General features: G+C 45.1%; 1 protein-coding gene across 4 annotated transcripts in view; it reads right to left on the minus strand.

Moving 5' to 3' along the window:
* Nucleotides 1–13,136, minus strand: part of ttll5 (tubulin tyrosine ligase-like family, member 5) — a 453,533-nt gene that overhangs the window by 108,028 nt on the left and 332,369 nt on the right. For all 4 annotated transcript variants that reach the window (XM_072567973.1, XM_072567972.1, XM_072567971.1 and 1 more), the window contains one exon: nucleotides 5,351–5,580. In XM_072567973.1, the coding sequence (XP_072424074.1) occupies nucleotides 5,351–5,580 (230 nt within the window). The remainder of the gene's footprint in view (nucleotides 1–5,350; nucleotides 5,581–13,136) is intronic.

Below are 13,136 nucleotides of genomic sequence, written 5' to 3' on the forward strand. Positions count from 1 at the left end.
AAATGCTCTAAACCATGGAACATCCAGTAACCATTCCTGCCCCTGAGAAACCCATGTCTCTGTATTGGCCATGACATCATAGCACCGGTACTGATCCATGCTCTAAGTTCATCACTTTTATTTTGGTCCCCTTCCAGTTCAGATGCAACCCGTCCTTCTTGTACAGGTCCCACCTTCCCCAGAAGGCATCCCAATTATCTACATTTCTGAAGCCCTCCCTCCTACACCAGCCGCGCAGCCACATGTTAAGCTGCGCCCGCTCCCTGTTCCTCGCCTCGCTATCTCGTGGCACCGGTAGTAAACTAGAGAACACTACTCTGTTCGTCCTGCTTTGCAGCTTCCATCCTAACTCCCTGAAATCACTTTTTATACCCTCGATCCTTTTCCTGGCTATATCATTGGTGCCAATATGTAACACGATTTCTGGCTGTTCGCCCTCCCCTTTTAGAACCTTATACACCCGATCGGAGATGTCCCGGACCCTGGCACCAGGGAGGCAACATACCTTCTGGGAATCCCGATCCTGACCACAAAATCTCCTGTCGATTCCCCTAACTATTGAGTCCCCTACCATGAGTACTTTTCTATTCTGCCCCCTTCCCTTCTTTGCCACAGTGTCAGGCTCAGTGCCAGAGATCTGACTGCTATGGCTTTCCTCTGGTAGATCATCCCCCCAGAAGTATCCAAAACGATATATTTATTGCTGAGGGGAATGTCCACAGGGGATCTCTGCACTGTCTGACTGTCCCCTTTCCTCCCCCTGACTGTAACCTATCTATCCTTATCCTGAGCCTCAGGAGTGACCAACTCCCGGTAACTCCACTCAGTTAACCCCTCAGCCTCCCGAATGATCCGTAGTTCATCCAGCTCCAGCTCCAATTCCCTAACACGGTTTTCATTATAGGGGAGATGGGAATGTATTGGAGAGGGTGCAAAAGTGATTGACAAGAATGCCTCCAGGAATGAGAAATGTCAGTGATGTAGATAGATTGAAGAAGTTGGCACTGTCCTTGGAGAGAAGGCTGGGAGGAGATCGGAGAGAGGTTTTCAGAATCATGAGTGGGCTGGACAGAGTAGAGAAGGAGAAACTGTTCCCGCTCATAAAAAGAATAAGAATAAGAGGGGCCGAGATTTAGTGTGATGTGCAAACAAAGCAGGGGTGAAACAACTAATCAGGTCTGGAGGGCATTGTCTGGAAATGTGATGGAGGCAGGTTCAATTAAGACATTCAAGAGGGCATTGGATGCTTACTTGGACAAAGAACAAAGAACAAAGAAAATTTACAGCCCCTTCGGCCCTCCAAGCCTGAGCCGATCCAAATGTACTGTCTAAACCTGTCGCCCAATTCCTAACCATCTGTATCCCTCTGCTCCCCACCTACTCATGCACCTGTTCAGACGCAGCTTAAATGAATCTACCGTGCCTGTCTCTACCACCTCTGCTGGCAAAGTGTTCCAAACACCCACAACCCTCTGTGTGAAGTACTTGCCACGTGTATCCCCCTTAAACTTTCCACCTCTCACCTTGAAAGCTTGACCTCTCGTTATTGAATCCTTCACCCTGGGAAAAAGCTTGTCTCGATCCACCCTGTCTGTACCCTTCATGATTTTGTAAACCTCAATCAGGTCCCCCCTCAATCTCCTTTTTTCTAGTGAAAATAAACCTAACCTACTCAACCTCTCTTCATAGCTAGCACCTTCCATACCAGGCAACATCCTCGTAAACCTTCTCTACACCCTCTCCAAAGCGTCCACATCCTTTTGGTAATGTGGTGACCAGAACTGTACACAGTATTCTAAATGTGGCCAAACCAATGTCCTGTACAATTTTAACATGACTTGCCAGCTCTTATACTCAATACCCCGTCCAATGAAGGCAAGCATACTATATGCCTTTGTGACCACTCTACCCACCTGTGCAACAACCTTCAGGGTACAATGGACCTGCACTCCAAGATCTCTCTGCCCATCAACTTTTCCCAAGGCTCTTCCATTCATTGTATAATTCGCTCTAGAATTAGACTTGCCTAAATGCATCAACTCACATTTGTCTGGATCGAAAGCCACTTTTCCGCCCAACTCTCCAGTCTATCTATACCCTCCTGTATTCTCTGACAGTCCCTTATGCTTTCTGCTACTCCACCAATCTCTGTGTCATCTGCAAACTTGCTGATCATACCAACAGTGCCCTCTTCCAGATCATTTATGTATATTACAACAACAGTGGCCCCAACACTGACCCCTGTGGAACACCACTGGTCACCTTTCTCCATTTCGAGAAACTCCCTTCAACTACTACTCTCTGTCTCCTGTTGCTCAACCAGTTCTTCATCCACCTAGCTAGAACACCCTGCACACCATGTGACTTCACTTTCTCCATGAGTCTACAATGGGGAACCTTATCAAACGCCTTACTAAAGTCCATGTATATGACATCAACAGCCCCTCCTTCATCTATCAACTTGGTCACTTCCTCGAAGAACTCTATTAAGTTGGTAAGGCACAATCTCCCCCAGACAAAACCATATTGCCTATCACTGATAAACTCATTCCTTTCCAAATATAAATAGATCCTATCCCTCAGTACCTTCTCCAGCAATTTCCCAACCATTGACGTTAGGCTCACTGGTCTGTAGTTACCCAGAATATCCCTATGACCCTTCTTGTACAGGGGGACAACATGAGCAACCCTCCAGTCCTCCAGCACCTCACCTGTGTTTAAGAATGCTGCAAAGATATCCGTCAGGGCCCCAGCTATTTCCTCTCTCGCCTTCCTCAGCAACCTGGGATAGATCCCATCCGGTCCTGGGGATTTGTCCACCTTAATAACCTCTAGCTTACCCAACACATCTTCCCTACTTATGTCAATGTGATCCAGACTAATCAAACTTCTATCTCTAATCTCAAGATTCATCATGTTCCTCTCCTCAATAAACACTGATGCAAAATAACCATTCAGAATCTCACCCATTTTCTCAGGTTCGGCGCACAGCCTTCCTTCATTATCCTTTAATGGACCAATCCATTCTCTAGTTACCCACTTGCTTCTTATATAAGAATAAAATGCTTAAGATAACATGGAAGGGAAAGGGGAAAAAGTAGGCGCTGGACACTAGTTAATGATGCCCATTTAATAAGCAAGTTCAAGCACGGTGCACTGAATCTCTTCCTTCTGATTCTGTCCACTGAAATCAGGAGAGGGTGAGGGATGCAGCAGTGCCTGGCACTGGGGGCTAATCCCTCAATGTTGTAACTTATGTCTCATGTTGGATACTGTGTCACTCTGAAAGCAGATAGAGTCATAGAGTCATGGAGATGTACAGCATGGAAACAGACCCTTTGGTCCAACCCGTCCATGCTGACCAGATATCCCAACCCGATCTAATCCCACCTGCCAGCACCCGGCCCATATCCCTCCAAACCCTTCCTATTCATATACCTATCCAGATGCCCCTTAACTGTTGCAATTGTACCAGCCTCCACAACTTCCTCTGGCAGCTCATTCCATACACGTACCACCCTCTGTGTGAAAAAGTTGCCCCTTAGGTCTCTTTTATATTTTTCCCCTCTCACCCTAAACCTATGCCCTCTAGTTCTGGACTCCCTGACCACAGGGAAAAGACTTTGCCTATTTATCCTATCTATGCCCCTCATAATTTTGTAAACCTCTACAAGGTCACCCCTCAGCCTCCAACGCTCCAGGGAAAACAGCCCCAGCCTGTTCAGCCTCTCCCTAAAGCTCAAACCCTCCAACCCTGGCAACATCCTTGTAAATCTTTTCTGAACCTTTCAAGTTTCACAACATCTTTCCGATAGGAAGGAGACCAGAATTGCATGCAATATTCCAACAGTGGCCTAACCAATGTCCTGTACAGCCACAACATGACCTCCCAACTCCTGTACTCAATACGCTAACATACCAAACGCCACCTTCACTATCCTATTTACCTGCGACTCCACTTTCAAGGAGCTATGAACCTGCACTCCAAGGTCTCTTTGTTCAGCAACACTCCCTAGGACCTTACCATTAAGTGTATGAGTCCTGCTAAGATTTGCTTTCCCAAAATGCAGCACCTCGCATTTATCTAAATTAAACTCCATCTGCCACTTCACAGCCCATTGGCCCATCTGGTCAAGATCCTGTTGTAATCTGAAGTAACCCTCTTCGCTGTCCACTTCACATCCAATTTTGGTGTCACCTGCAAACTTACTAAATGTACCTCTTATGCTCGCATCCAAATCATTTACGTAAATGACAAAAAGTAGAGGACCCAGCACCGATCCTTGTGGCACTCCACTGGTCACAGGCCTCCAGTCCGAAAAACAACCCTCCACCACCACCCTCTGTCTTCTACCTTTGAGCCAGTTCTGTATCCAAATGGCTAGTTCTCCCTATATTCCCTGAGATCTAATCTTGCTAATCAGTCTCCCATGGGGAACCTTGTCGAATGCCTTACTGAAGTCCATATAGATCACAGCTACAGCTCTGCCCTCATCAATCCTCTTTGTTACTTCCTCAAAAAATTCAATCAAGTTTGTGAGATATGATTCCTATGCACAAAACCATGTTGACTATCCCTCATCAGTCCTTGCCTTTCCAAATACATGTACATCCTGTCCCTCAGGATTCCCTCCAACAACTTGCCCACCACCGAGGTCAGGCTCACTGGTCTATAGTTCTCTGGCTTGTCTTTACCGTCCTTCTTAAACAATAGCATCACGTTAACCAAACCCCAGTCTTCCAGCACCTCACCTGTGACTATCGATGATACAAATATCTCAGCAAGAGGCTGAGCAATCAGGTCCCTAGCTTCCCACAGAGTTCTAGGGTACACCTGATCAGGTCCTGGGGAATTTATCCGTTTTTATGAGTTTCAAGACATCCAGCACATCCTCCTCTGTAATCTGGACATTTTGCAAGATGTCACCATCTATTTCCTTACAGTCTATATCTTCCTTATCCTTTTCCACAGTAAATACTGATGCAAAATATTCATTTAGTATCTCCCCCATTTTCTGCTGCTCCACACAAAGGCCGCCTTGCTGATCTTCGAGGGGCCCTATTCTCTCCCTACTTACCCTTTTGTCCTTAATATATTTGTCAAAATTCTGAGGTAAGATTTAGCAGGTGTATCCATAAAGACTGAGGGAGGTAACACAGATTCATGATGTTGGGAGGGTGACAGGCGGGTGGGGGATGTGAGGGGGAGGGTGGAGGGGAGAAGTTGGGGGGGAGAGTTGGGGTGCAGGTGATATCCTCACATGGTCCAAGGACCATTAATAGTTACGTTGGCAGAACTATCAGGAGTGGGGGCAAGGTAGGGGATCAGAATGGATACTGAGGTTCCTACCTGGATACCCTCTGGGTGATTGCTTTTCTGGTCGACCCTTGCTTGGTACTTGGCGGTGGCCTGGGTGGGAGGAGTGGAGGACCGCTCTCAGAAGCCTCCAGCTTCTGTTGGCTGACTGGCCACTGAGTGCAGACTTTGCTGCTCACAGAGGTCTGACCCCCTGCTGCTGGGGCTGCTGACCATTGTAGGCTAGGTTCCACAGCCTGTGACTGGTTTTCTGTAAGGATTGCCTGAAACAGTAAGGAACATAAATAAAGTCACAATAATTACACACAGTTATAAACAGTCCACTCTGACATGCACATGCATCAATAAAATGCAGTCATATCTAGCTATGTATACAATTACATATAAATGTCACAGAAACACAGAATGCTTACAACAACATCGGAGGCCATTTGGTCCATTGGGATCATGCTAACTTTAGAAATAAGCAATCGGCCCAATACTAATGCCTCACCTTTTCCCCCATTACTGAACTGCCTTCTTTTTCATAAAAAATGCGCAGATCTCTTTTAAATAAAAATTGAAAGAACTGTGGATGCTGTAAGTCAGAAACAAAAACAGAAGTTGCTGGAAAAGCTCAGCAGGTCTTGCAGCATCTGTGGAGAGAAATCAGAGTTAACGTTTCGGGTCAAGGTGACCCTTCCTCAGAATTCCATTCTGAGCTTTTCCAGCAAACTTCTGCTTTTGATTGCCTTGATTGAATCTGCCTGTGTGTAATAAGTCCCATCTTCTCCAATCTAACTTCATCACCGAAGTTCCTCATCCCTGGAACCATTCATGTAAACCTCTAATATACTCTAGTGCATTCACATTCTTCCTGAACTATAGTGTCCAGAAATAGCCACAATAGTCCACTTGAGAGTGAACAAGAGTTTTATATAAGTTCATCATAACCTCCTTGCTTCTGTACTTTATACATGATACTGTGTACTTTATGAACTCCTCCCTCTCAACTTACCCTGCATCTTCAATGACTTATGCAAATACACATAAAGGTCCCTCTGACCTGCACACCCTTTAGAATTCGACCCTTTGCTTTCTCATGTCTCTCATTTTCACTTAGAACGAAGAACAGTACAACACAGCAACAGACCCTTCGGCCCACCACATCCATGTTGACACATGACTAACCACCTTTTGTTTCTACATCATCCGTATCCCTCTCTTCCCTGCCTATTCATGTCTCTGTCAAGATGCCCCTTAACCACTGGTACACAGCAATGCATCAGACAGTGCATTCTAGGCACATAACACCTGCTATATAAAAGAAAGCCTCTCATATCTCATTTTAACTTAACCCCTTCTCCCTTAAATCTATGGAGCCTAGTGATTGGCATTTGTATCCTGGAAAAAAAGGTTCCAACTATCCATTCTATCCATGCCTCGCATCATTTTATAAACTTCTATTAGGTCGCCCCTCAGACCTTGATGTTCAAGTGAAAATAAATCAAGTTTGTCCAATCTCACCTCATAGCTAATACCCTCTAAACCAGGCAACATCCTGGTAAATTGCTTCTGTACTCTCACCAAAGCCTCTACATCGTTCTGGTAGTGTGGTGACCAGAACTGTATGAACACAGGAAGAGGTGGATGCACATGAGGCCAGAGTCAAATGAATGTAATGTTGCTGGAGGGCAGAGGGTGCAATGTAGCTGTGTCAGGGTCTGGTGACATTGGCTTGTGACTGCAATACTCCGCTAGCTACTGACAGCCTCAGTCTGATGCCTCCAAATTGCACCTCTCGTTACTCCAACTTCACGTGAGTTCAACTTTAATTTCACTACTTCGCTCCTACCCCATCTCTTTGCCTTCCTTGGAACAGTGGGTATAATTTATTGATAACTATTCGATAGTTTGGAAGAATAATGGCCTGCATCTGTGCAGACACTTCATTTTAATTGGGTGTATGTCAAACTGACAGCAAATCTTTCTGACATACACTGAGCTCTATTTACACATCCAACAAAACAACAGTGTGACTTGGTCACTAGATTATGAATCAGTTCATTCAATGTTTTACAGAGGAAATGACGCAACTGATTGATACCATGGACATTGATATGGGGAAGGGGTTCACCGAGATACTTATTAAAAGATACAGGAAGTAAACAGAGAACAGGATTGGACTGAATGGGACAATAAAGTTTGTGTGAAATGAGCAGGACTGATTAAGTAGGCCGGAACGGCTCATGTACAGAAAACCAGCAATGGTCAAATGACTTGCTTCTAAGCTGGAATGTTCTATACTTCTCCACTGTTCTAAACTAAACGGAGCACATTCCTGTAAATATGAAACTGCCATTACAGATTCTGCAAAAGCCTTCAAATTCCACAAAGCAAGTTGACTGTACACAACAGAGCAACAACATAGCAAACTGCCCGAGATAATCACTGAGCTCAAGGAAGATGAGTACATGTGAAGACAGTTATTCTAACATTGCAATATGGCAAGGCACTGATTGAAGAAAATGATTTTCTAGGTGCAGAGTGATCAACTTTGTTGAATGTGGTAAGGAAGGTTTTGTTTTCAGCCGGGCAGAGATTCGGGACAAGCATGCACCACAGCATCTGGAGCCAGATACAAAGCACATTCTGTTGAGACACGCTGGTAAATGCTGAAGTAAAAACAGACCCTGCTACTGTAAAAACAACACACAAAGGCTGAGGCTCAAGCCAAAGCCCCTCAGGCATTCCTACTGCTTTTGTATCAAGATGTTGGAGAGTCAAATCAACACATGCACATGGATAAATCCAACACGCCAGCAGTCCTGATCACCACCTTAAGATTTGCAACCCCCAGTTTGTAACAGTAACTGCAATTTGAGCTACATAGATATCCAATCACAGCTAGTGCCTGCTATTGGCCATGATGGAGTGCCAAACTGTCAGAGGGTCAGTGCTGAGGGAGTGCTGCACTGTCAAAGGGTCAGTGCTGAGGGAGTGCTGCACTGTCAAAGGGTCAGTGCTGAGGGAGTGCTGCTCTGTCAAAGGGTCAGTGCTGAGGGAGTGCTGCTCTGTCAAAGGGTCAGTGCTGAGGGAGTGCTGCACTGTCAGAGGGTCAGTGCTGAGGGAGTGCTGCACTGTCAGAGGGTCAGTGCTGAGGGAGTGCTGCACTGTCGGAGGGTCAGTGCTGAGGGAGTGCTGCACTGTCAGAGGGTCAGTGCTGAGGGAGTGCCACACTGTCGGAGGATCTGTACTGATGGAGTGTCGCACTGTCGGAGGGTCAGTGTTGAGGGAGTGCCGCACTGTCGGAGCGTCAGTGCTGAGGGAGTGCTGCACTGTTGGAGGGTCAGTGTTGAGGGAGTGCCACGAACCTACAGTGTGTATGTGCATTCGAGACAAAATGAGTGCGTGTGCGTGCGTGCGTGTGCGTGTGCAAGTGAGTGCATATGTGAGAGTGTCTATGATGGTAGGGTGCTGCCCCAATCAGTGAATGAAAGATTGAGAATGATGTTGACACAATGCTTTGTCTTCAGAAAAGGGTCAGAAAGAGTCAAAAGAAAGCTGAAAAAACAACTCACCAGGAAGTGTCATCTGGAGTGCTGCCAGAATTCAGCTTCTCTCGTTTTATTTTCTTCCCCAGTCAAATAATTGACTGCCTATTTGCAAGGCCTGGCAAAGTAGGAGCAGAAATCCGCCATTCAGCCCATCGAGTCTGCCCCGCCATTCAATGGGATCATCATTGATTTGATAATCCTCATGTCTGCTTTCCTGCCTTTTCCTTATAATGCTTGATTCCTTGTTGACTAAATTTCTGTCTCTCTCAGCCCTGAATACACTTAATGATCCATCTTTGACATCCCTCTGTGGTAAAACTTTCCACAGATTCAGTACCCTTGGAGAGAAAAAATCCTTCCCATCTCTGTCTTAGATTAGACTCCACTTTTGCCCAATAATTCCAACCTACCCTTCGAGGAATAACCCACATAGACCCATTCCCCTCTGACCAATACAGTTAGTAAGTTTGCAGATGACACCAAAATTGGAGGTGTAGTGGACAGCGAGGAGGGTTACCTCAGATTACAGCAGGATCTGGACCAAATGGGCCAATGGGCTGAGAAGTGGCAGATGGAGTTTAATTCAGATAAATGTGAGGTGTTCCATTTTGGGAAAGCAAATCTTAGCAGTACGTATACACTTCATGCTAAGGTCCAATGGAGTGTTGCTGAACAAAGAGACCTTGGGGTGCAGGTTCATAGCTCCTTGAAAGTGGAGTCGCAGGTAAATAGGATAGGGAAGAAGGTGTTTGGTATGCTTTCCTTTACTGGTGAGAGTATTGAGTACAGGAGTTGGGAGGTCAGGTTGCAGCTGTACAGGACATTGGTTAGGCTACTGTTGGAATATTGCATGCAATTCTGGTCTCCTTCCTATTGGAAAGATGTTGTGAAACTTGAAAGGGTTCAGAAAAGATTTACAAGGATGTTGCCAGGGTTGGAGGATCTGAGCTACAGGGAGAGGCTGAACAGGCTGGGGCTGTTTTCGCTGGAGCGTCGGAGGCTGAGGGGTGACCTTATAGAGGTTTACTAAATTATGAGGGGCATGGCTAGGGTAAATAGACAAAGTCTTTTCCCTGGGGTCAGGGAGTCCAGAACTAGAGGGCATAGGTTTAGGGTGAGAGGGGAAAGATATAAAAGAGACCTAAGGGGCAACGTTTTTACACAGAGGGTGGTACGTGTATGGAATGAGCTGCCAGATGAAGTGGTGGAGGCTGGGACAATTGCAACAGTCAAGGGGCATCTGGATGGGTATATGAATAGGAAGGGTTTGGAGGGATATGGGCCAGGTGCTGGCAGGTGGGACTAGATTGGGTTGGGATATCTGGTCGGCACGGACGGGTTGGACCGAAGGGTCTGTTTCCATGCTGTACATCTCTATGACTCTAAGAGCATGGGAATTTTAAAAAGAAATAGAGTATAAATTTTTGAGTTATAAATTCACAGTTCATATTTGTTTCTCGCAATTGGTTAAAAAGAGTTTGATTACAATAAATTGTTACTTTTCTGTTAATGAAAAGAAAACCTGGTGTGCATATTCATTTAACCGGAATTACAGATAAAATTCAGCAATTTGATGCTTTAGTCAAATTTACAGACTTGTGATAACTTCTGAAATAGTGGGGCTTAATTTCCAGCACACATCTCCTGCCCTGACACTCTCTCAATTTGTCATTTCACCATCAAACTCTGCTGCTAACCCTGCATAATCCAAGCCTATCGCTTCTGCCAAGTGCAACCTCTCACAGTTCTCTGTATTACATTCTTCCTGATATTTTCCTTCCCACCCTGCTCGCTATCTAGGTTCTTTTGAGTTGATTTGTATCATCCTCATTGTTTACCATTCCTCCAAGTTTTACGGGATCTGCAAATTTTGCTCAGTATTCCCAAGTCCAAGTCATTTATGTACAACCTCAGGGACACCAAAAAAAGCCCTTGTCTACAATCATTCAGTCTGAAAAATACCCACTGAGATGAGGAGGAACTTCTTCAGCAAGACAGTGTTGACAGTGTGGAACCCATTTCTGCAGAAGGCTGTGAAGATCAAGTCATTAGGTGTGTTTAAGGCAGAGATCAATAGGTACTTGATAGGTTAGAGGATCAAGATTGAGTGAGAGAGAGCTCAGAAGAGCCAGGAGGAGACATGAGAAGTTGTTGGCGGATAGGATCAGGGTTAACCCTAAGGCTTTCCATAGGTATGCCAGGAATAAAAGAATGACGAGAGTTAAATTAGAGCCAATCAAGGATAATAGGGGAAGTTGTGTGTGGAGTCAGAGGAGATAGGGGAAGCACTAAATAAATATTTTTTGACAGTGTTCACTGTAGAAAATGAAAGTGTTGGCGAGGAAGATACAGAGATACTTGTATCTAGACTAGAAGAGATTGAGGATCACAAGAAAGAGGTATTAGAAATACTGCAGAGTGTGAAAGTAGACAAGTCCCCTGGGCCGGATGGGATCTATCCGAGGATCCTCTGGGAATCAAGGGAAGAGTTTGCCGAGCCTTTGGCATTGATCTTCAAATCATCATTATGTACAAGAATAGTGCATGAGGACTGCAGGATAGCAAATGTGGTTCCCTTGTTCAAAAGGGTAGTAGAGACAACCCTGGTAATTACAGACCAGTGAGTCTCACTTCAGTTGTTGGTAAAGTGTCGGAAAAGGTTATAAGAGATAGGATTTATAACCATCTAGAAAAGAATAATCTGATCAGGGACAGTCAGCACGGTTTTGTGAAAGGTAGGTCGTGCCTAACGAATCTTATTGAGTTTTTTGACAAAGTGACCAAACAGGTAGATGAGAGTAAACCAGTTGATGTGGTGTATATGGATTCCAGCAAGGTGTTCGATAAGGTTCCCCACAGTAGGCCATTGTACAAAATGCGGAGGAATGGGATTGTAGGAGACATAGCAGTTTGGATCAGTAATTGGCTTGCTGAAAGAAAACAGAGGGTTGTAGTTGATGGAACATGTTCATCTTGGTGTCCAGTTACTAGCGGCGTACCACAAGGGTCGATATTGGGTCCACTGCTGTTCGACATTTTTATAAACGATCTGGATGAGGGTGTAGAAGGGTGGGTTAGTAAATTTGCAGACAACACTAAGGTCGGTGGAGTTGTGGATAGTGACGAAGGATGTTGTAGGTTACAGAGAGACATAGATAAGCTGCAGAGCTGGACTGAGAGGTGGCAAATGGAGTTTAATGTGGACAAGTGTGAGGTAATACACTTTGGTCTGAGTAATCAGAATGCAAAGTACTGGGCTAATGGTAAGATTCTTGGGAGTGCAGATGAGCAGAGAGATCTCAGTGTCCACGTACACAGATCCCTGAAAGTTGCCACCCAGATTGACAGGGTTGTTAAGAAGGCACACAGTATTTTAGCCTTTATTAATAGAGGGATTGAATTCCGGAACCAGGAGGTCATGCTGCAGCTGTACAAAGCTCTGGTGCGGCCGCACTTGGAGTATTATGTACAGTTCTGGTCACTGCATTATAAGAAGGATGTGGAAGCTTTGGAAAGGGTGCAGAGGAGATTTACCAGGATGTTGCCTGGTATGGAAGGAATGTCTTAAGAGGAAAGGTTGAGGGACTTGAGGCTGTTCTCGTTAGAGAGAAGAAGGTTGAGAAGTGACTTAATAGAGACATACAAGATAATCAGAGGGTTAGTTAGGGTGGACAGGGAGAGCCTTTTTCCAAGTATGGTGACAGCAAACACGAGGGGACACAACTTTAAAGTGAGGAGAGATAGGTATAAGACAGATGTCAGAGGTAGTTTCTTTACTCAGAGAGTAGTAAGGGTATGGAATGCTTTGCCTGCAACGGAAGTAGATTTGCCAAGTTTAAGTGCATTTAAGTCGTCATTGGACAGACATATGGACGTACATGGAATAGTGTAGGTGGGATGGGATTCAGATTAGGTATGACAGGGCGGCACAACATCGAGGGCCGAAGGGCCTGTACTGCACTCTAATGTTAAAAAAAAGGCAGAAGAATAGAGATTGAAGAACATATAAAGCCATGATCGACTGGTGGGATTGGCCTGATGGGCTGAATGGTCTAATTCTGCTCCTGTATTTTATGATCTTATAGTCAATTATGAGCATATGAATCAGGAGCAGATGTAGCCCTATGGCCCCTCTATCCTGCTCTCCTGTTCAATAAGATCATGGTTCACTGTGATTGTGACCTCAAATAACCATTCTCATCTATGTGATTACCTTTCAGCCCTCTCACTTCGCAGGAATCTATCTGACTTGGCCTTAACAATATTCAAGGACTTTGCTTTCA

The sequence above is a fragment of the Chiloscyllium punctatum genome, chromosome 4 (assembly GCF_047496795.1).
Source record: "Chiloscyllium punctatum isolate Juve2018m chromosome 4, sChiPun1.3, whole genome shotgun sequence".
Taxonomy (NCBI): domain Eukaryota; kingdom Metazoa; phylum Chordata; class Chondrichthyes; order Orectolobiformes; family Hemiscylliidae; genus Chiloscyllium; species Chiloscyllium punctatum.